At 42.8% G+C, this 23,473-nt stretch overlaps 2 protein-coding genes across 8 annotated transcripts in view; one reads left to right on the top strand and one right to left on the bottom strand.

Annotated features, from left to right (window-relative positions):
- Positions 1-3,350, bottom strand: part of DNAJC24 (DnaJ heat shock protein family (Hsp40) member C24) — a 177,234-nt gene extending 173,884 nt beyond the window's left edge. For both annotated transcript variants that reach the window (XM_068260487.1, XM_068260485.1), the window contains exon 1: positions 3,089-3,350. The gene's annotated coding sequence lies outside the window, so the exon portion shown is untranslated. The remainder of the gene's footprint in view (positions 1-3,088) is intronic.
- DCDC1 (doublecortin domain containing 1) overlaps positions 1-23,473 on the top strand; it is a 751,262-nt gene that overhangs the window by 86,911 nt on the left and 640,878 nt on the right. For all 6 annotated transcript variants that reach the window (XM_068260478.1, XM_068260480.1, XM_068260479.1 and 3 more), the window contains one exon: positions 3,103-3,265. In XM_068260478.1, the coding sequence (XP_068116579.1) occupies positions 3,103-3,265 (163 nt within the window). The remainder of the gene's footprint in view (positions 1-3,102; positions 3,266-23,473) is intronic.

The following is a 23,473-nucleotide window of genomic DNA, read 5'->3' on the forward strand; positions in this document are numbered from 1 at the left end:
AAATCTGCCAGAAAATCTCATAGTGTGTACCTAGCATGAAACTAAGCAGAGCTAATGACCCTTTCAACTTCCCTGCAATAAAAATCTTATCTTAATCTGTCTCTGACTGTTTCTTTGATGTATAAGTGCTCCAGTAAATAGCACTGTAGCCGGCCAAGTTGGGTCAGAGATCTCAGAGAAGCTCTTTTGCATTGATAACAAATGCAGTTTCTTTCTCTTCCTGTACTGAAAACAATATGAGACTCATATCTGTCCTAGTATACATGCACTACATGATACTGTACATACATAGACATATGACTATGGTAGGGACTAGATTGTGAGCTCCTCTGAGGGACAATTAGTGACAAGACAATATACTCTGTACAGCACTGCGTAATATGTCAGCACTATACTTAACCCCCCTGGCGGTATAATTCCTGCGGCTGCGCAGCCGCGGGAGGGTTTTTTTCACCTTTTTTTTTTTAGCATGTAGCTAGCCTAGCGCTAGCTACATGCTTCCCCCCTCCCTGCGGCGTCCGCCCGTCCCCTCCGATCGCCGCCGGCACCGCTTGGCCATAAGGAAATCCCGTTCTGACGTTGTGACGTCACAGGGAGTCCAGATCCACCCCATAGCGTAGCCTGGCGGCGATTGGCCAGGCTGCGCAAGGGGTATGCGGGGGGGCCCTGTATCCGCGGCGGGTAGCGGCGCATCGGCGGTGGGCGGCGGCGATCAGACCAAACACGCAGCTAGCAAAGTGCTAGCTGCGTGTTTGAAAAAAAAAAAATAATGTAAATCGGCCCAGCAGGGCCTGAGCGGCACCCTCCGGCGGCTTACCCCGTGTCACACACGGGGTTACCGCCAAGGAGGTTAAATAAAGAATACTAATGTTCTATTTCTTAGCTGTACTACACATACAAATCATTATACCATAAGTTTATTTTCACTTCAGATTCCCTTTAAGTGTACATGTAAAATGACATATTTAAAAATAAAGTTCTCTTGTCTATTATTACTAATTGATATTATTTATATAAAATGTGGATTTTTTTCATAGTATTTTATAAATGCATATATGCACATATGGATAGAATACAAACAAACAATTCTGATTATCTTTTTACAAACTGTTATTACTATTATTGATTTAGAAAGTGCCAACATATTCCATGGCACTGTACAGAATAAGAAAAAAACATGGGGTATATAATAATACAGACAATGGCCTACACAAAATAGAGACCTTGGTACATAATACAGAATTTGTAGTCATAGTAGTCATAGTAATTACTGTGACAAATATAACATTATGATCAAAATGTCTAGCAAATTCGAAGATACAAAAGGGTAAGCAACCCCTGCCCCTGTGAGCTTACAATCAAAAGGAATAGGGAGGAAACAAGAGGTGGTGTGATATACAATATGTATACCTAACTGTTTACATGGAACAGCCACTGAAACAAAATGACTAATCATAAATTTTAAGTTAGAAACCTTTTAAGTGCCACATAGAATAATGCAAAATAGTAACAAAGCCAAAAAATGTGCACTTTTTATATATTTTTGATCAAAACAACTTTTTTTTTTTAATAATCACTTTTGATAATGTTATAATACAACTTATATTGTAAACTACTTCAAGCTTGACTCCAATAAAATAATATTAAATAAAAATAAGAATTGTTTAATATTTATAATACACTATTATTGTAACTCATTGGCACTATTAGTGCAGCAGCAGTAGCAGTAGTAGTAGTTTATTTCTGCATAAACTATTTGCACTAGGGGTTATACAACATTACATTATACTGTAGTTTTGGGACAACTCAGTTTTCTGCTGTGGTTATAAAATTGTCATAAAATATATTGTCATACTTTTTATCTGTACATTTGACTTAATAATATTGATCTAATGTACAGAACTAAATAATAGGAGCAAAATATGAAGAAGAAGAATTCTGATGGGGCAAACACTGTCTCTCAGAAAAACATCTTAACATACGGTAAGTGCTGTACTGTGGTATGATAACCAGAGATCATGCCTTTGCCATGCCATCTGATTGTCAGCAGTAACTATAGCTGTGATTGCTCCCTGAGGGGTAAAGTAACTTGTAGATATACTGTAGTCTGATTGAATTCATGATTTGTTGGACCGTTTTAATCTTTTTGATCAAACCAGCTTTAAAGTGACACTGAAGTAAAAAAAAAAAGTATGATATAATGAATTGTATGTATAGTATAGATAATTAATAGCACATTATTAGCAAAGAAAATAGTCTCATATTTTATTTTCAACTATATATATATATATATATATATATATATATATATATATATATATATATATATATATATATATATATATATATATATATACATTGTAGCATTCTCTAATATTTGCAGTTTACAAATTACACTCAGTAATTTAAATGATGAAACAGAGCAGAGCTACTGACCCTTTAAACTTCCTGGCAGTAAAGCTTTAAATGAATAAGAAACAGCAAGAGTCAGGTTAAGATATAAGTGCTTCAGAAAACAGCACTGTAGCCTACCCAAGTTGGGTCGGAGAGCTCAGAGAAGCTCTTTTGAATAGATAACAACTGAAGTTTCTTAACTCTTCCTGTACTGGAAAAAATATGAGGCTCATATCTGTGCTAATAATGTTCTATTTCTTAGCTGTACTACACATACAAATCATTATATCATACGTTTATTTTCACTTAAGATTCCCTTTAACTTTGAATTTTCTTCAGCTTGCTCAACAACATCTGACTGATTTTAATTGTTAGTTGAAAAAGCAAGATATTATTGTTTTTGATTTATAAAGCATCAGCATATTCTGTGGCGCTGTACAAAGTAAGAAACAAGCATGGGGCACCTAATAATACCTTCAAGTAACAGTTCAGTGGTCTTATACTGTATAAAGCAGTATAAAACAATGCACAGCATCTATCCAGTTTCATGTGTGTAGAAATCAAAATTCTAGAATATCCAATCAGGAAGTATCACCTATTCCAAGCGGCCCTGTGTAGTCTGGCATATGTACATCTTTACCACTATTGCTGCCTACCTTATTGAACTAAAATAATACAATGCCTTTTTTCTCACCTTTCCTGCTGCAGCTACTAGACAGATGCACCGAGAGGCTGAAGTTAAACACGGCCGCCCGGCGAATCTTCCTGTCTGACGGCGCTGAAGCTTTTGAACCCAAAGACATTCCCCACGATTCTGATATTTATATCTCCTGTGGAGAGCCCTTCTTAGATCCTCAGAAAAATGTTAAAGGTATGAAAAAAAAATATGCGCATATGGCTTTAGGGGCTACAATTAAGACAGATTTCCAGCCTGCCTTTTGCTTGGTTTAACAAAACGAATGTTTACTCATTTACAGCTCAGTAAGAGTATAATGTGCCTAATGAAAGACAAATCCACTGACAGGCTCGTTTATTGCCCTTCATTAGCATCCGTGCTTAATTTAATATAGATCTGAAAAGACATTAGGGAGCCTGCAGGAGGTTAAATGGTGAAACAAAATATAATAAATTAAATCGCAGATTATTGAATCCGCTGTTTAGTTCCAGTGACACCTAACAGACACAAACCATTAGGCATGTAGCACTGAGAAACGCTTGAAAGTACAGCAATTAGAGTATTAACTTTTTGAGTGTCAATAAGCACAAGAAAAACTCAAATGTAAGTTTAAAAATAATGACACAGAAAACATCCTCTGCAATTTCTCTTTATTTGGCTTTTTCACTCAAGCACTGTACATGGGCTAATTGGCAGTTATTGGTTTGGGTTGGGTTGACCCAACCAGTTAACCTATGCCGAGAAATAGATATAGAGCATACATGTCAAACTCCGGCCCGTGGGCCAAATCTGGCCCTCTGAGCCATCAGATTTGGCCCTCAGGTGGTTTCCCCACTTTGCATTATGTTCGGCCTACTCTAGATCACCAGAGAAGCTGGGTAAGACCTAGATCACCAAGGAAGTCATATGGGGAGGGGGAAAGCACTAGATACAAGGGAACTGTATAGGGGATGGAGGAAGCCACTAGACACCAGGGAACTATATAAGGGCAGGAGGTAGGCCACTAGACACTAGGAAACTGTATAAGGGCAGGAGGCGGGCCACTAGACACTAAAACTGTATAGAGAAGGGAGGACCACTAAACATGAAGGTAATGTATAGGGGAAGGAGGCAAAACCACTAAACACCAGGGAACCATATAGGGGAAGGAGGGGGCACCAGACACTAGGGAACTGTATAGAAGGAGGGGAGAACCTAAGACACCAGGGAATGGTATAAGGGATGAGGTGGCCACTAGACATTGAGGTTGGCCCACGACTTGGTCCCAGAGCTCATTTTAAGCCCATTTTGTATTTGGGTTTGACACCCCTGATATAGAGAATCACTTTAAGTCACATAAATTCTCCATGAGTGGACTTTAAGGCAAAGCATGTGATCATTTTGATCACATGACTGATTTATAAGTCTCTGATTGGTTAGTTGGGATCTTGTGATCATGTTTCACTTTTACTTTCTGTATAGGCTAAAATAAAGTGCAAACTTGATACATGATCATATAGTGATCCACATGTACACATATCCCACCACTATTGGCTTAAAATATGAATTACATCTAAAGGTTGTAAGAAGTATACTCTACACAGTGTAGCATTTTCTTTATTCTTGACACGTTTACTTTAGTTTTTATTGTTATGCAATTATACTGCATAGTACTGACATTTTCCACAGGTCGTCCCCAGAGTACATTAAACAGCTCGGGTCCTTATTCTCCCTCGAAGAGCTCACAATCTATTGCTATAGTCACAGTCTAGTATCCCCACCACAGTTATGGACCAATCTGAGGGGAAGGCTGTCAACACATCAGTTTATTTTCGGAAAATGTAAACACCATGGTGATATGATTTGCATCAGTGCTCATATTCAGAAATAACTATGCATAAAGCTCACAGGCTGTACCTGTTCATTGAATTTATGACCATTGCAAAACTTCCTGCTTGCTTACCTGACTGTGCATCACTCTCTGTAAGGGAGCATAGGCCCTATAGTCACTTGAGTGGGCAGGAGGTGTTGACCACATACCTTTAAAGGCTCATACACACCTACCAACAATCTGTCCAACTATCTTTCAAACTTGTCTGTTGGAAGATAAGTTGGACGTGTGTACAGTTGCAAACAACCAGACGACCAACTGATAACAGGTATTTTGCCAGATCCAACCGGTGGATCAATCTGACCAACTATCAGGCAGGTTGGACTGTGTGTACAAGTCTTTTGAACAACTTGTTGTTTTTGAATAGGATATTGTAATGAATAGCGGAGATGCCGCCGCATGGGAGAGCGGCATGGCGGCTATCTCCGCGTCCCAGCCGGCGGCTGCTGCCACGCAGCAGCGTGATGCTGCCTTGCCTAGTCCTTCTAGTGCACACAGAGGGAGAACTACGCGTGCGCGCGCGCCAGGCGACAGGACCTTTATGCTGCTAGAAGGGGAGTCAGCTGATCATGCTGATCAGCTGACTCCAGCTATGCTCCGGATTGGCTGAGTGACTGGGGCGGCGCTGTGGAGCGCTTTTAGTACATATAGGACTTGCTTGTCACTTGCAAGTTGTCTGTTGCGAACATTTACGTGTGAGCGCTCAGACCTGAGTCAGATCGCACAGTGTGTTAGAACCAGCCGGAGCTGGGAATTCACACTGAGTCAGATTCCATTGATAGCTTTAAAGTACTATTGCTTGCTACTGTTCATCTGTTAGACTAGATCCCAGGTGTTGAGACCAAGGACCTCACACCTAAGACTAGGATTTAGAGAGATTTCTGTTACCTGTTATGACCTTTGGCTTTCCTGACTACTCTCCTGTTCTCTGATTCGGTACTTCCACCCATCTGATTACCTGTTGCCAACATTGCCTGTACCTGGATACCAAATCAGTCTTCCGCTTCTGTACTTTGTCTGTCCGTATGTTGCCGACCTGGCTTGTCTGACCTTTCTGGTTGTCACCTAGCCCCTGGGTGATCAGCCTTACTGTACACCTGTGACGCCTGCTCTTCAGGTGGTTATCAGCTGCTATATCAGGCCTATGGTCACCAGCTCCACTGGAGACCATCGTGCAGCACAGTCAGTGGGTCTCTACCTCTCCAAGGTCCACTGGCTGCAGTACAGTCTGATTCCCTGCCTCTCAGGGGATCCTTGGCTGCAGTACAGTCTGATTCCCTGCTCCTCAGGGAATCCCCAGCTGCAGACCAATCCTTATTAATATTACTCCAGTCAGTGATCCCTGCTCCTCAGGTATTCACTGGCTGCAATACAGCCTGAATCCCTGCCCCTCAGGGAATCCTAGGCTGCAGAAGTGTCTGTATCTCCCGCTTCTCGGGAGATAATCTCTCCAATTACTGTTGCACAAAACACTATATCACATTGGGTGTCCTGTGTATAGCTATACTAGTATTATTGGTGATTCTGCAGATCACCACATAATCAAGTATAGCATCTGTATTATTGGTGATACTGCAGATCACCAATAATCAGAAAAATCTGTGTTGCTGACACCAATCGTTACAGAACAGCAGACCAAAACAATATGGGCGCACTTCACAGCCGCATTGACGGATTAGCCACTTCGGTGGATAATCTCATCAGGGTACTTTATGGCCAACAGACTCAGCTTTGTCTGGTTCAACACAGGTCCTCCAAACGGCTGTGAATGCAGTGCGATCCCCTCCAGTTACAGACCCCCTGTCAATCACCGCCACTTGGGTTGGAGCGGACTGCGCAGGCACAGTAGTTCTGCCTTTTCAGTGCTGCTGAGTAGATTTTTAGTCTGGAGGTTCACTTTAAGATAACCAACTCAAATAAAGAAAGAAAGAGAAAACAGTATAGCCCATTTAGGGGTACAGATGGAGTTGCTGCAACAACCATTTTGTTGGAGTTAGGATTCCCCTTAACCCCCCTGGCGGTCTAAAAAATTCCGCCAGGAGGCAGCGCAGCAGTTTGTATTTTTTTTTTTTAAAATCATGTAGCGATAGCCGCTGCTCAGCGGCATCCCCCCGCCCGCTTCGATCGCCTTCGGCGATCTCCGATCAGGAAATCCCGTTCAAAGAACGGGATTTCCTGGAGGGCTTCCAGGGCGGGATGACGTCACCGACGTCGGGACGTCATTGGGAGTCCCGATCCACCCCTCAGCGCTGCCTGGCACTGATTGGCCAGGCAGAGCACAGTGTCTGGGGGGGCAGCGCGGCGCGACGGATAGCGGCGATCGAGCGCGGGGCGGCGGCGATCGGTGTGCTGACGCAGCTAGCAAAGTGCTAGCTGCGTGCAGCCAACAAAAAATTAAGCAAATCGGCCCAGCAGGGCCTGAGAAAACCTCCTGCGTGGCTTACCCCGAACTACGTTCGGGGTTACCGCCAAGGAGGTTAAAGGACATCCTTGGTGAGAAAAAAATTATGAAATAAACAATTGTTCTGCATGGAAAGGGTTTTATGTGTGCAATTCCTTATCAGTAAGGGTTACGCTATAGTCCGACCTGGTCCCATACCTTAATTTTAACTCTTTCAGGCAGAGAAAGTAAAAAAGGAACATAGCTAGTTATTTGTCTGGTTGGCACTGTACATACACATGTCTATCTCATCATGTGACATGTCACCTGGGTGTCCTTTATGGCTTCTGCTGGGAACTTAACAATGGCTTTGTGTCAACACTGATGTCATGTACAAAAGAATAAAGCCCACATACTTTTTGAAAGAATAAAAATGACTGGGTGGTACTAGACACGAATTGCCATATCCAGAGGTGGAGCTGCTCTCTAGTTTCCACCTAAATGTAATTTCTGATTGCATGCATAAGTGTTGCGTTATATTTCTCCAGGGGAATCTGATATGGATATACAAATAGGTCAGTGAAGGTGCCCATACACTCATTGATTTTCTCATTTGATTCCTTGCAGATAAATCCCTCCCTACAAAAAATTGATTGAAAGTATCAATCCGACAGGATGGAAAATTTAAAAGAATCGGGTGGGGCAAGAGCACTGGCAGATCGATTGCCTTTAGCTTTGCACTGTGTTGAACAGTGCAACTCTCCAGTTTGATAGATTTAGAATATATTCCCTGCTGGAAATTGATGTGCAGTGTATGGTAAGATTCAATTCCTTCTGAATCAATCCTTTTCAGAAAGGAATTGATTGTTTTGGAACATTGGGTGGAAATCTATAAGTGTATGGCCAGCTTTATACAATAGTAATTCTACTATGTTCTCAGATTCTTAACATGACTCTTCTCCTATGCTGTGTTCTTGAGAAACCAGTATTTTGGGGTTTTCATCTTTGCATTTTCATATTTACCCATAATTTGAACTGTTTGCGATCAGGTTGTCAAGTAAACTTCACCTGGAATAACTGCAGATCGCCAGACCCCGGATTACATTTCCCTCTGAGTTGCAACAACTCCGATGGGGGAATAGTATTTTACACTGCCGGGGACTTGAGCGGCAGCAGGGTGAGCCATTATTCGGCTCACCCTGTGCCCAACTCAACGGTGGTGTACATATACATACACTCCACCAGGCCCCTGGTCTCTTTCCAGGCTCTAGGCAACTGCCTAGGTTTGCCTTGTGGATGATCTGGCTCTGCATTAGGGTCGGTCCACACTTGTCAGGTTACAGATTGGAATGCATTTTACCTACCTAACGACCACGTCACGCCAATGGGCATGACCGCGGCGGCAATCCCAGGACCGCCTAACGCCAATTGGCGTCAGGTCCTGGGGCCGGGTACTGCCAGAATTCGCACGCAGGCATCTCCTGCTTGGGAGGTGGAGCTCTGCCCCGCCCCCAATCTCCGAGCAGCGATTGCCGCTCGGGAGAATGTTAGATGGCGAAACCGCCGTCCTTCTGCTAAGTACAGCGCTGCGAAGTGCAGCAGCGCTGTAACGAGGACAGCCGTGTGACACGGCTGTCCCCCTGACACACAGGAGAGTGGTCTGCTCTCATAGGATCGTGTCATTGGCTGGCTGTGGGGAAGGAGGGTTTGCTGGGAAAGAAAAAGTACATTTTATTTTTTTAAAAATGACACAAATATTTATAAAAAAAATAAATAAACAATGGGGGGGGGGGGGGGGGCTCAGACCCCACCAACAGAGAGCTCTGTTGGTGGGGAGACAAGGGGGGGGGGGTCACTTGTGTGCTGTGTTGTGCAGCTTGGCCTTAAAACTGCAGTGGCCCATTTAGTGAAAATTGGCCTGGTCTTTAGGGGGGTTTAACACTGTGGTCCTCAAGAGGTTAAAGAGACACTTAAAGGGGAACTGAAGAGAGAGGTATATGGAGGCTGCCATGTTTATTTCCTTTTAAGCAGTACAATGCCTGGCAGCCCTGCTGATCCTCTGCCTCTAATACTATGAGCCATAGCCCCTGAACAAGCATGCAGCAGATCAGGTGTTTCAGACTAAAGGCCTAGTGCACACCAGAGCGGTTCTGCTGCGGTTTGCGATCCACTTGCGGGTGCGGATCCGCTAGGGTAATGTATTTCAATGGGCTGGTGCACACCAGAGCGGGAGGCGTTTTGCAGAAACGCATACTCCCGGGCTGCTGCAGATTTTGGATTGCGGATTGCGTTTCTGCCTCAATGTTAAGTATAGGAAAAACGCAAACCGCTCTGAAAAACGGCACTTCAACAATACATGAAATCTACTACACCAAAAACGTTTCAGAAAACCGCACAATGCTAGCTGAAACACTACAGAAAAAGAAGAAAAAGCGTTTCAAAATCTGCTAGCATTTTGCGGATCTGCTAGCGGTTTTTGGTGTGCACCAGGCCTCAAAGTCAGATCTGACAAGACTAGCTGCATGCTTGTTTCTGATACTACTGCAGAGAAATAGACCAGCAGGGCTGCCAGGCAACTGGTATTGATTAAATGGAAATAAATATGGCAGCCTCCGTATACCTCTTACTTCAGTTGCCCTTTAAGCGGAAAAAAAATGATATAATTATTTGTATGTGTAGTACAGCTAAGAAATAAAACATTAGGAGCAGAGACATAAGTCTTATATTGTTTCCAGTACTGGAATAGTTAAGAACCTCCAGTTATTATCTATGCAAAAGAGCCATTGAGCTCCATGACTTGAGAGCTCCGTCTTCTGAAGTTATTATCTCAAGTGTCTGGCACTGTATTGTTTTTTTTTTTCCTGCAGAGGATAGTTCAAAAGTTCACTAGCCTGCTCTGTACAATCATTTAGAATGCTGATTGGTGTGTAAACTGCAAATATTAGAGACTGATGCAGTGTTATAAAAAAAAACTATATAACTGAAAATAAAAATATGAGAATATTTCTTTGCTACTAATGTTCTAGTAATGATCCGTACTACACAACCAATTCATTATATCATCATTTTTTTACCGCTTCAGTCTCTCTTTAAATGGATCAGTTTATTTCTAAATGTTGTGCTTTTTGCAGTATACGTTTCCAGTCCATTTAAACATATGTCAAAAACGTGTCCTTCCTTCCTGTGTGTTTCTTTGGATAAAGGGGTCCGTAAAGATGACGCTGAGGGGTGGAGCAGGAAGTAGGCAATTTGCTTTGGCATCCGTTTTGTGTGCAAAAGTTCTCTGTGTAGATCCGTTTTTGTGTTGCCTTTCATTGCCTCGCAGGTTTCCGGGCTTCATGAAAATCTGCAAAATCCGGACTCTCCATTCAGTTTTCTACAACGGAGCCCACGGTCGTTGTTTGAAGTGTGTGAAGACGGACGCTATTTTTTAACATTGGTATCCGTGGCTCCGTTTTTGTCCAGGGCAAAAAAACGGAGCCACGAATACGGTTTTGAAACAAGTGTGAACCGACCCTAAGACTATATTGAGTCAGGTTGACGATTGATGGTGCCTATTTTTTCCTGCTTATAGTATGTCCGCGTCTTGCACAGGTGATACTGGTAGCTAAGCATTATCCACTTTGCAGGTAGGCAGGTAAAGTTCCTGTTTTTAACTGCTTTCATTGTTTGAGATATCACATGTACAGGATTCTGCAGCGCCTACATTAAGTACAGCTGAGTGTGCGATGTTAATTTTATTTTGCATAAATACAATAGCACATGCTATACCTGTCACTTCTGAATCCATCACATTTATATAATGCAAGTATTCACGGATCTAATTGAATTATTATTTGCTTTGTAAAGCAGGAAAACACCCTCTATAATCCGTGGTTTTTTTTTCCATGCGGCTGATTTATTGGCACTGAGTATGTGAGAAATGCTGTCTATTATCCGTATTGTTTCACCTAATGACGTTTAAAGGGCCACTAAACCTAAAGTGATGATGGTAGACTTGCATGAAAGTTCTGTCTATGGTTTAAATAAACAAAGCATTGCTGCTTAAAAAGACACTGAAGCGGAAAAAAAAAATATGATATTATGATTTGTATGTGTAGTACAGCTAAGAAATAAAACATTAAGATCAGATACATCAGTCTAATTGTTTCCAGTACAGGAAGAGTTAAGAAACTCCAGTTGGTATCTCTATGCAAAAACACCATTAATCTCTACGACTTTCAAAGTCGTGGAGAGGGCTGTTTTCTGACTTTTATAATCTCAACTGTTCCTGAACTATTTACTTTTTCTCTGCTAGAGGAGAGGTCATTAGTTCACAGACTGCTCTGAAAGAATCATTTTAAATGCTGAGTGTTGTGTAATCTGCACATATTAGAGAATGATGCAATGTTAGAAAACACACTACTGTATATACCTGAAAATAAAAATATGAGAATATTTTCTTTGCTGCTAATCTTCTAGTAATTATTCATAGTACACAACCAATTCATTATATCATATATTTTTTTTTCGCTTCAGTGTCTCTTTAAAGGGTTGTTCCACATTCAATAGAAAAGTGAAAAATAATTTTGCAAAGTAAACTATTGCCCAGGAATGAAGAATATGTACTTGACTAAAGCACGTAAGCTTTATTGACTGTTAATGTACTTATTCCCTAACTGCATTAAATACCGTAGGGGCATTGCTAGCCCCAAAGATCAGTGGCACGTACCCCAGATCTATTCTAGGGTGCCCTGGATGTCCCCCAAGCAGAGTCAGCTGTGGTGCCTCAATGGCGGGCATGCTGGGAGCTGTGGTGCATCAATCAGGGGTATGCTGGGTGCTGTGGTGCCTCTATGTGGGCATACTGGTTGCTGTGATGCCTTTACGGGGGCATGTAGGGATCTGTGGTTCTTCTATGGTGGCATGCTGGGAGTTGTGAGGCCTCAATGGGAGGCAGGCCAGTTGGAGCGCGGGGGAGGGGGGAGAAGGGTCCACTAGAAGGTCAAGGAATGCTATGCCTGATAACCTGGTTAGCCTGCCAGGCAGAGCAGAAAGCCAGAGTAGCCAGCGCAGAAGCCAGGTAACTCTACCTAGTTATGTTAACTCAGCCTTTTTACCTTGGAGGAACCCTGTAAATAACTTTTGGATCTCAAGGAACCCCTGCAAACAATTTTTTGGTCTTGAGGAACCCCTACACTTATTTTTCAGGAGGCATGGTCTTTAAATAGGTTAGGCTGCTAATTTCACTATCTCCTATTACACTGCCACTCATTATACTGTCTCCTGACCCCCCAATTTAGTGTTTCTTGTTACAGTACCATCTATTATAATGTGCTCATTTATACTTCCCCCACAATGGGGTAAAATGCCAAGGAACTCCTGCAGAGTCCTCAAGGAACCCTGGGGTTCCAGGGAACCCTGGTCGAGAAATCCTGTTTTAACTAATGTGACACTGCCTATCTGTATGATATGCTGCTTTTTAATTTTTTTGTATTAATGGAGAGAAGGCTTCATTCATCATTTTGCTGGGCAGGCCTACTTAGACCACTGTTGGGTTCATGTAAATTTGGCTCCACCTATGAACACACCCACATTCTTGTGCATAGCTACACCCATTTTCTGACTGGGGTGCTAAAAAGTGCCCCGGATCTCTTAGGATTCTAGCAACGCCCCTGCCTATATATGTGTGGATAAGCCCTCCCACACATACGCTAATTTTTGCAAAAATTTTAGTTGAGAGAATTAAGCCATAGTTGGGATTAGTAGTTAAGGGAGATCAAGTAGGTTTTGTGCCAGGGAGAGAAGGGAGGGATAATGTAGCAAAAGCAATGGCATTATTTGAGTGGTCTTTGATGAAGAAGGTTCCTGTGATGGTACTATCAACTGATGCGGAGAAGGCATTCGATAGGGTGAATTGGGATTTTATTATGTCTACTTTAAGATATGTGGAATTTGGAGAGAACATGTTGAAATGGGTGGGTGCACTTTATTCAGGCCCAACTGCAAGGGTTAGAGTGAATGGAGCCCTGTTGGATGCCTTCTCCTTGTCGAATGGAACGAGACAGGGATGCCCCTTGTCACCGTTTTTATTATTTTGACCATGGAAGTTTTTTTGTGCACAGTTAGGAGGTCTGGAAATATACATGGAGTTAGAGTTGGAGATGAGGAACATAAGATATCGGCTTTTGCGGATGATATCTTGATTTATATTTCGGAGCCTCTGGTGTCTTTGCCGAATTTGGTCAAGGAAATTGAGAGATATGGTATTTTTTCAAATTTCAAGATTAACCATTTCCGCCGCCCGGACGTGAAGCTCACGTCTGGGCGGCAGCTCAGCAGCGCTCCCGCGCTTGGGCGCGCTCCCGCCCGCGATCGCGGGCGTGCCCCCGCATCCCCGCTGTGCCGCCCGGTAGCCCTGGGATCAGTGAAAGGGAACATGGTTCCCGATCACCGATCCCTTTCCCCCGCAGAAAAACCGAAGCGCTCACCTGTGAGGCTCCGGCTCTTCTGCCCGGCCAGATTTCCGCATCCCCCTTGTACTTCCGCGTAGCAGGAAGTACAAGGAGGGAAACTAAAAACGAAGGTGGCCATCTTGTGGCCAAATAGTAAACTACAGCTACACATATTAAACATAACAATTTACACAGAAAACAACATTAAAAATTAACAGTTTATGTCCCACACCAAAATATTCCCCAAATAAAAGTTTTAATAGTAAAAAAAAAAAAATTACAATTAGAAAAAAAAAAAAAAAGACATAAATAGTTACCTAAGGGTCTGAACTTTTAAAATATGCATTTGAAGGGGGTATACTACAAACATTTTTAAAATTATAAGCTTGTAAATAGTGATGGACGCAAAACGGAAACGATGCACCTTTATTTACAAATAAAATATTGGCGCCATACATTGTGATAGGGACAAAATTTAAATGGTATAATAATCGAGACATACGGGCAAATAAAATACATAGGTTTTAATTATGGTAGCGTGGATTATTTTAAAGCTATAATGGCCGAAAACTGAGAATTAATGAATTTTTTCCATTTTTTTCTTATTAATCTTGTTAAAATGCATTTACGGTAAAGTGGCTCTTAGCAAAATGTACCACCCACAGAAAGCCTAATTAGTGGCGGAAAAAACAAGATATAGATCAATAAATTGTGATAAGTAGTGATAAAGTTATTAGCGAATGAATGGGAGGTGAAAATTGCTCTGATGCATAAGTCGAAAAATCCCCGCGGGCTGAAATGGTTAATATGACTAAATCTGAAGCACTGAATGTGTCATTGGCTCCAGGGGTTGTGAGATTGGTGGAAAGTTATTTTTAATTTCCTTTTAGGAAAGAGGCTAATAAATATTTGGGTATAATGTTACCTAGTGATTTATTGAGGTTGTACTCTCTAAATTATCTTCCATTATTAAGTTCAATTAAAAAAGATCTGGAGGGATGGAATGGAAGGGGTTTTTCATGGTTTGGGTGTATAGACATTATTAAAATGAATATTTTGCCTAGGTTGGTGTTTTGTATGTCCATGATTCCAGTTTGTGTGCCTGCAGCTTTTTTCAGGTCGCTTAAATCAACCCTTATCAGGTTTGTTTGGCAGAGTAAGCCCTCAAGATTAGCATGAGATTTTGGTATGTCCTAAAGAAAAGGGGGGTTAGGGCTTCCGGATTTTAAACTTTACTATAGAGCTTGTGTAATGGTAAAGCTGGCCATACACTGGCCCGATTTGCCACCGTTTCGACAGCAGATTCGATCACAGGGATCGAATCTGCTGCCAATCGTTCACGCTACACGCCGAATTTCGATCCATTTTGTCCATCCCGTCGATCGCTCCGTGCGGAAAATTACCGTTGATTGCCCGCGGGTAGGGAGCGCGTCGCTAGCAGCGTTCGAGTGCCCGACGACTGACGCAATAGAGCGGCAATACATTACCTGCTCCGCCGGCGCGACTGCTCCCGGTCACCGCTGCTCCGTCTCCGCTCTGGTCTCCGGCATGCTTCAGTTCCTCCTGCCCGGCAGGAAGTTTAAATAGTAAAGCATGCCAGACCTGGAGACCAGAGCGGAGACGGAGCAGCGGTGACCGGGGGCAGTCACGCCGGCAGAGCAGGTAATGTATGCGGCGGGGGAGGGGAGCGGCGGCAGCAGCACCACCACCACAACAGATTGTGAACGGTTTCAGGCTGAATTCGGTTCACAATCTGTTTGCAGTAAAGGTAGCCATACGATCCCTCTCTGATCAGATTCGATCAGAGAGGGATCTATCTGTTGGTCGAATCTGATGACAAATCGACCAGTGTATGGCTACCTTAAGAGTTTTTGATTGGACATATGGGGGTAGAGATAAGAAGTAGGTAAATATTGAAAAGGAATTGGTTGGATTGGATTTGGCAAAAGTTTTTGGGCTCCCGGGGAGGTTTAGAGATTTACCAAGATGGACACCCTTGTGGATTGAAAATGTATTTAAGGTGTGGGATGTTGTTAATAAGAAGGGGGGTTGGTCTTTGCGAATTTCCTTGATGACTCCTTTGGGGGGATTCTCCTTTTCTCTGCCAGGGAAGGAAAGGGATTTTTTTGGATCATGGGGTGAGAGGAGAGGTGTAACCTTAAGAGATATTATAAATAATGGAAACATTAAAACTTTATTCCGGTTGCGCGAGGAATATGGTCAGTTTCCATTTGATTTTTAGAGACCTACTCAATTAAAACACTTTTTGGCGGAGAAGGGGAGAAATCTTTCCATTTGTAACAAATTATCAGAATTTGAGAAATTGTTTGTGGATGAGGCTCCTCCCATGCATCTGATATCATTTTTATATAAAGAGTTGAATAAATTGAGGGAGGGAGAATTTCCTAAATATTTGAGTGGATGGGAGGAGGACGCTGGCATCTCTCTAGATGATGGGCTGAAAAGAAAAATATGTATTTTGGCCCATGTTACATCAATAAGTTCTAGAAGAAAGGAAATTAATTTTAAATTATTGACAAGATGGTATAGAACACCGGATAAGTTGGCAATAATATTCCAGGGGGTGAGTGATAGATGTTGGAGGGGGTGTGGAGCAAAGGGGACTTTAATGCATTTAGTGTGGGAGTGCCCAGTAATATCGGGTTTTTGGAAGGGTGTGTTGCATTGTATTGGGAAATTATGGGAAGATTGTGGAGATTGGGACCCAGTAAAGGTATTGTTACATGGAACATCTATGTCCATAGGTAAATATACCGTAAGAGATCTTTTGTTCCCCAGCTCCTGATTGCGGCTAAAAGTTTAAACCCAGTTAAGTGGAGATGCCAGGGTTCTCCAACCCTTAAAGAATGGGTTGAGAGGGTTAATATGGTGAAGAACATGGAGAATCAGATTGCTTTGCAGCAGGATAGATTGGAAGCATTTAAAGAGAATCTGTAACGTCAAAACGTCCCCTGGGGGGTACTCACCTCGGGTGGGGGAAGCCTCAGGATCCTAATGAGGCTTCCCACGCCATCCTCCATCCCTCAGGGTTCTCGCTGCAGCCCTCCGTACAGCGGTGACGTCAATATTTACCTTCCCGGCTCCTGCGCAGGTGCTCTGACGGCTGTCGACTCCGAAGTAGGCGGAAATACCCGATTGCCGTCGGGTCTGCTCTACTACGCAGGCGCTAGTCTCCGGCGCCTGCGCAGTAGAGCGGATCCGACTGAGATCGGGTATTTCCGTCTACTTCGGATCCGAAAGCAGCCACAGCGCCCCCGCTGGAGCCAGCAAAGGTAAATATTGAACTGACAGTCGGGTCTGTCGCCGGCTGTTCGGAGGGCTGCAGCGAGACCCCCGTGGGACAGAGGACGGCGTGGGAAGCCTCATTAGGATCCTGAGGCTTCCCCCACCCGAGGTGAGTACCCCCCAGGGGACGTTTTTGATGTTACAGTGTCTCTTTAATTTCAAATGGGGAAAATGGAGCGAATTTCAGGATACTAAGGAGTATGAAGATATGGTGGAGATGTAAGGGAGGGAGCTTCCTGTAATTGTAATTATAATTTTTACTTTTGTAGTACTTTGGATGGTAATTGGGGGAGGGTATCTTTGAAGAAGAAATTCTAAAAATGTTAAATTCCTTATGAGAGTGTTGATTTAAAGACTGGAGGGAGTAAAGGGTGGTCTTTCTTTTGTTTTGTTTTTTCTTTATTTTGTATTTTACAAATTTGAAAATTGGAGAAGAGAATATGATGACATGTTGTATTGGAATTGATATGAGAGATGGAAATATTCTTACTTCTACAATAAATTATATATATAAAAAAAGACATACGTCAACCCCTCCCCCCCACACTTTTGGACTATGACCCGCTGATTTGCCGACTCCCCATTGTGCCGCCATCGCCCCCCATGCAAATCGCTGCTTTATAGCATGCCGGCGGGTGCAGAGTGTGCGTATGAGCGTGCTTTAATATGTATAGCTATCTTTAATTGCTCCGCCTTGCTTCTATAGTGCGTGTTACCTAGGTAACATGGGTTGCACTAATAGAAAAAACATGCAATACATAACTGGCATAAGTAATGGCACAATTGCCGTGCTTCTCAGTGCATGGCAATTTTACTGCTATTTTGTGAATATGCCCCATCGTGTTTTTGCTTACCCAGCCCACCAGCAACTGCTCGCTTCTGCCCTGTCCCATAGTCCCCTCCTGATTCCAATGCCCTAAATATAGATGGACCAATAGGTCCTGGTAAATATTATTATCCAATAAAGTTACATATACAGTAGAACATATGTTCTTTCCTCCCCACTCCATTTAATAGTACAAGCTCTATGCATGTGACAGTACTCATACGTGTGTTCAAGGCTTTAGTCATATTTTGTAAGATCGTTGCTGCAGTATCATATTTTTCAAGATAACATGCTTACTTTAGACAAGGAACCCCTACTTCAGAGGTGCACATCTACTAGTAGATCACAAAGGACTTCTGAGTAGATTCCACACAGCCCGTCTGTGTGATGTGCATGTTCTGCAGTTGTGGCTTGCATGTTGCATCCGTTGGTAGATTGTACCTGGTGGATTATTTTTAACTTCTAATTTTTGAAGTAGCTTGCAAGTTAAGAAAAAGTGTGGGCACCGCGGCCCTACTGCTTCACTCATGTGGACAGAAACCATAGTGAGAAACTTTGACTCCAGGAATGATTTTTGGGACTAGCTAAATATAACGGGTAACCAACAGATCATGGTAAATTTTTATAGAGATGTGGGCAGATTGATATTCATTTTCATGCTCCTATTGGCTGCTGCCAAGTTCTTTCTACTGTGATTGGTTGGTTCCAAACAGCAGTGTCTGGAGCTGCTGGCTGTTTCATGTGGAAATCTTCACCTGCATACAAATGGTTATTGCTTCCCACCAAGGAAAACACACACAATCTCCATAAAATAATTTGATGTCTATTCCCCACTGCCTGTCATGCATATTGTATATATTTCTATATTTTCAGGTCTGGGGTTTTTGCTGATGTTGTGACTTTTCTTTTAATATTAATAACAGAATAAGCTTTTGCTGTGCCTGTAGGAGGTGAGGTGAAAATAATGTAAATAAATACGAATAATGTAGACTAGGGACACTCAAAATATCCATTTTGTGTTTATGTTGTATTTTATGTATTGAAAGAATATTCTACAAACCTTGTATTTACATTTGATTTTCAGAAGTATATTGTTGTTAAAGGGATACTACTACACACATAATAACAATGTATATATTCAACTACATGTATGTATCATGTACCCAGTGAGAGTGCATGCTATATTGAGCATGGGATCTTGCAGACACAAAAGTAGTTGTTGAACCCCTGTTATGATTTGCAGAAGTCACTTCCCCCTCTCCGGTAAGCACCTGGAAACTTGATGATGTCAACAAGGAGGATGTCAAGTCGCCCCGATAATTGGTGGAGGTGACTTATTATTATTATTAATTTGCAGCATCAGCTGGATAGTGTACAGGTCAGCAGGATAGCGTACTGGTTAAGGCTGTTACCTTTGATGTAGGATTTGAGCTGGTGACCAGGGTTCATATTCTGGCTTCTCCTTCAGTACGGAGTCTTTGGGCAAGGATTCTGTTTGCCAATGGAGTGCACCCTAAGTGACTGCAGCCCTGAAGCTCCATGAGTTTCCCAGTAGAAAAGAGCAGTATAAATGTTGTGTGTCTTATCTATTGCTTCAGTACATTCCTGATCCTATTTAAAATATGGCCTTCTGCTTTAGAGTTCTTTTAGACATCCTCTAAAGTAGAGCTCAAAATGAAACTTTTTTTTTACATTATTTGGCAGAAATAGCTTTATTAGGAATGAAATGTTTACATGTTGCCTCCGTTAAGCTGTCTGCTAACAGATTATGGACTTTCATAATTCTACATGCTATTTTCTGTCTCTTTGTCTTCTCCGAATAGGGGCATAATTTGTGGCTGCCCATTTGGGACGTTGCGTATTGTTGTATATGACGGTTAGTGGATCTGGCTTACTGATCCTTCTTCATAACCTGTATATATTTTACACTATGCAATAAAATTTCCATGACTCTAATAGTGCTACCATGTTCTCAGTCGCACTGTGCACTATTGTAGTGCTAGTGGATCTGTAAGCTATAGACAGTGTTTATTTGAGCGGGCAGGGAGCTGGGAAAATCCAAAATAAAAATGTTTCACTCAACCAAGCTTATAAACTAATGCTAGGAGCTCATAGGTAAGCAAACACATAGCAAAATAAAGGACATTCCCAGCTTGACTCACATAAAACCTTTAGCATATCCATGGACACTTGGGAAACACCAAGTCCAATCTCATTCTCAGGACGTGAACTAACATTAGATGTCCTACAAAAGTACAGGAACATGTTTCGATAGGTAAAAAGACTTGAGAATAGGCACACCTGGTTTTGGCCTCTGGAGCAGAGGTTCCAAACCTGCCGTGCAGCTAACAGGGTGTTCACCATAAGAATCCCTTGTGTTGCTGCACCCACTAAACTAAGCATAACATAAAAATGATTGTTTGTTCAACCAAGTTGTATAGCATGTGAGGAGCTCACAGGGTGGTGCTAGCAAGCACATAGTAGAAGAAGGAGATTTCTTGATGGAGCATAATGCAGAGAGGCCTCTCTAAGGAGCAAGAGGTCCCTGCATCTAACTGACACTAGGTGGAATAGTGTCACGGGTAGTACCGACTGAACACTCGAGGGATGAGTGACAGCCCGAGGGGTCGGGCAGGCCAGGTCGGCAACACCCGAGCAAATGGTAATAACAGATATAAAGCACAATCCTAGTCTGGGGTATGAGGTCTCGACACCCAGGAACTAGTCTAGAGAATAACACAGTAATAGTACAGAGTTCCTAAGCTTGGGTGTGAGGTCCTTGGTCACAACACCCTGGAACTGGTCTAAATGATAACACAGCAAAGACACATTATCCCTAAGCTTGGGTGTGAGGTCCGTGGTCACAACACCCTGGAACTGGTCTAAAGTATAACACAGCAATGACACAGTATCCCTAAGCTTGGGTGTGAGGTCCGTGGTCACAACACCCTGGAACTGGTCTAAAGTATAACACAGCAGTGACACAGTACCCCTAAGCTTGGGTGTGAGGTCCGTGGTCTCAACACCCTGGAACTGGTCTAAAGTATAACACAGCAATGACACAGTATCCCTAAGCTTGGGTGTGAGGTCCGTGGTCACAACACCCTGGAACTGGTCTAAAGTATAACACAGCAGTGACACAGTACCCCTAAGCTTGGGTGTGAGGTCCGTGGTCTCAACACCCTGGAACTGGTCTAAAGTATAACACAACAATGACACAGTATCCCTAAGCTTGGGTGTGAGGTCCGTGGTCTCAACACCCTGGAACTGTTCTGACATATAACACAATAGTAATCTGGCTCAGTGTGAATTCCCAGGTCCTCCTGGTTCTAACACACTGTGGGATCTGACTGGTCTGAGTGCTCACACATATGTATTCGCAACGGCAGACAACCAGCAACTGACAAGCAAGATCTATATATACTTGCAGTGCTGTGCAGCCCCGCCCGAGCCACTCAGCCAATCCAGAGTCCAGCTGGGATCAGCTGATCGGCCTGATCAGCTGATTCCCCTTCTGCTGGTATAAATGTCCTGTTTCCTGGCGCGCGAACGCGTAGCTATCCATCTGTGTGCACTAGAAGGTCCAGCCAAGCCAGACGCGTGTCGCTGCGCGGAAACCGCCGGTCTGAACGCGGAGATAGCCGCCCCGTCACTAAACCGCGCGGCGGCATCTCCGCTGTTCATTACAAAACCACAAACATTCACAGTTGAGGTAATTAACGCATGTGGATTTCCACAAAACTTGCACTGTTGGTGGTACTTGAGGACAGGGTTGGGAAGCCCTTTTCTAGTGGGTGAAACATGCCAGAATAAATACAACTGGAGGTTGCCCCCAGGCCAGAGTCTTATACCTCTAGGGGGGTTCTTCTGGTGTTCTTTCCTGCTGTGATATATACCCAGGAAAAGTGATCCATCCAGGCATGTGTCATTATGTGGATATGCATATTGTGCTTATTGTTTGTGGAGGATGTGACAGCATCCACTCTTAGCACAGAGACCTCAGAATGGGAGTCTCTCAACACTAGCTTTGGGGGTTCCATGCATCCCACACATCCATGGATATGTGCAACTGCCAAACCTCTGATTATTGATAAAACTGCCATGTGTATCTGATGTCTTCATGTAGTTTATTATGGTCCTTGGGAAAATATACCTGCTGACCATACAGTTTATTATGCTCCTTGTGAAAATGCACCTGTTGGCCATACAGCACCAACCATTATAAAAGTATGTAGGAGTTTTCTTTTCTGTGAATCAGGTTTTCCTTTCCTCTAAGTGCATTCTTCCAGCCCAATAGCATGCGGGTCTGACACTAGGAATTGAAGACATGGTTCTAGGCAACATAAAGTACACTATTTCTATAGTTCTTTCAAAACTTCCTGTGCATCTCAAAGTATCCCATAACCTCCATCTTGAAAAGTAAATTCCAAATGCAGATGTTATTATCCATATTATTACCCCAATAATAATGAACTTGACAGATGGACAGATCTTACAGTTGGATCCTAAAGCACTTTTATGATTAAAATCATATGATAGAGCACATTTTTACAAAATATACAGTACAAAAGGCTACAAGCAGGGCCGCTTCTAGACTTTTGTTGCCTGAGGCAAATTTGTGGGCTTGTATACGGGAACTTCCTGTATACGTGCGCTAGCAGGCAGGGACGCATTGCTTCCTGTGTTCAGTGCGGGGGTCATGCTGCCGCTCCAGCTAAAATGCTGTCTAACGCACGCGTTTCAGGTGGTGTCATGGCTACAAGAAGGCACTGCATTAGCTCAAAGAGGCAGCAGAAAAACACTTCATAGTGTCATCAGTTTATACAGTAAGTAGACTTCCAGACAGCCAGTCTGTAACAAGAAAACAATAAATAATGACCCACATCAGTGGACCCATATTCCTTTGCTGATCCAGTGAAAACGAAGCACACTAGGAGGTCAGATCAGGGCATATTGTGCCACCCTCAATCATTGCCAGTTTTATTTCTCAATTTTCTCAGAGGCTAAGTTGAAATGGCAGCCACACCTGATTTAAATATCTCTTCCTGCTAAAGGCATGCAAAGGTGATTGAAGCCCTATCCATTAATCCTTCTACATCTGCTAAAACATTGGTAATAGCTGTAAAGCTGAAAAGACTGGCTCTTCTGCATCAGTAGACACAGTATTGTAACTCTCATAGTGTTGAGGTCTTAAGCGTAATCCTGGGTATACACACACACACCACAGTACATATGATGTGTATGTGTGCCCCATAATACAATACACTCTAAATCACTTTTTCCTAAAAAGCTGGCACTTCCAAAAGGTATCATTAATCAGCTTACCAACAGGTTTTGGGATAGTCCATCTCCTCATGGGGTATTCTAAAGGTTCCCTTTATTCCTATTCTTTAGTTACACTGTCTTATTCTATGCATTTGGACAGAATGTTGGAAGCAGAGGATCTGCTATAAACCCACAGAGTGTATAGAGCAGGCTTTCTTAGCGTTTAGTGGAATCCTGCAGATGTTCTGTAGCATTTTTCCTTCCAGTGCGAGAGCACTCAGGGGGGAATGTTGGCTCATTTGATGAGATGTGAAAGTTTCAG

The sequence above is a fragment of the Hyperolius riggenbachi genome, chromosome 11 (genome assembly GCF_040937935.1).
Source record: "Hyperolius riggenbachi isolate aHypRig1 chromosome 11, aHypRig1.pri, whole genome shotgun sequence".
Taxonomy (NCBI): domain Eukaryota; kingdom Metazoa; phylum Chordata; class Amphibia; order Anura; family Hyperoliidae; genus Hyperolius; species Hyperolius riggenbachi.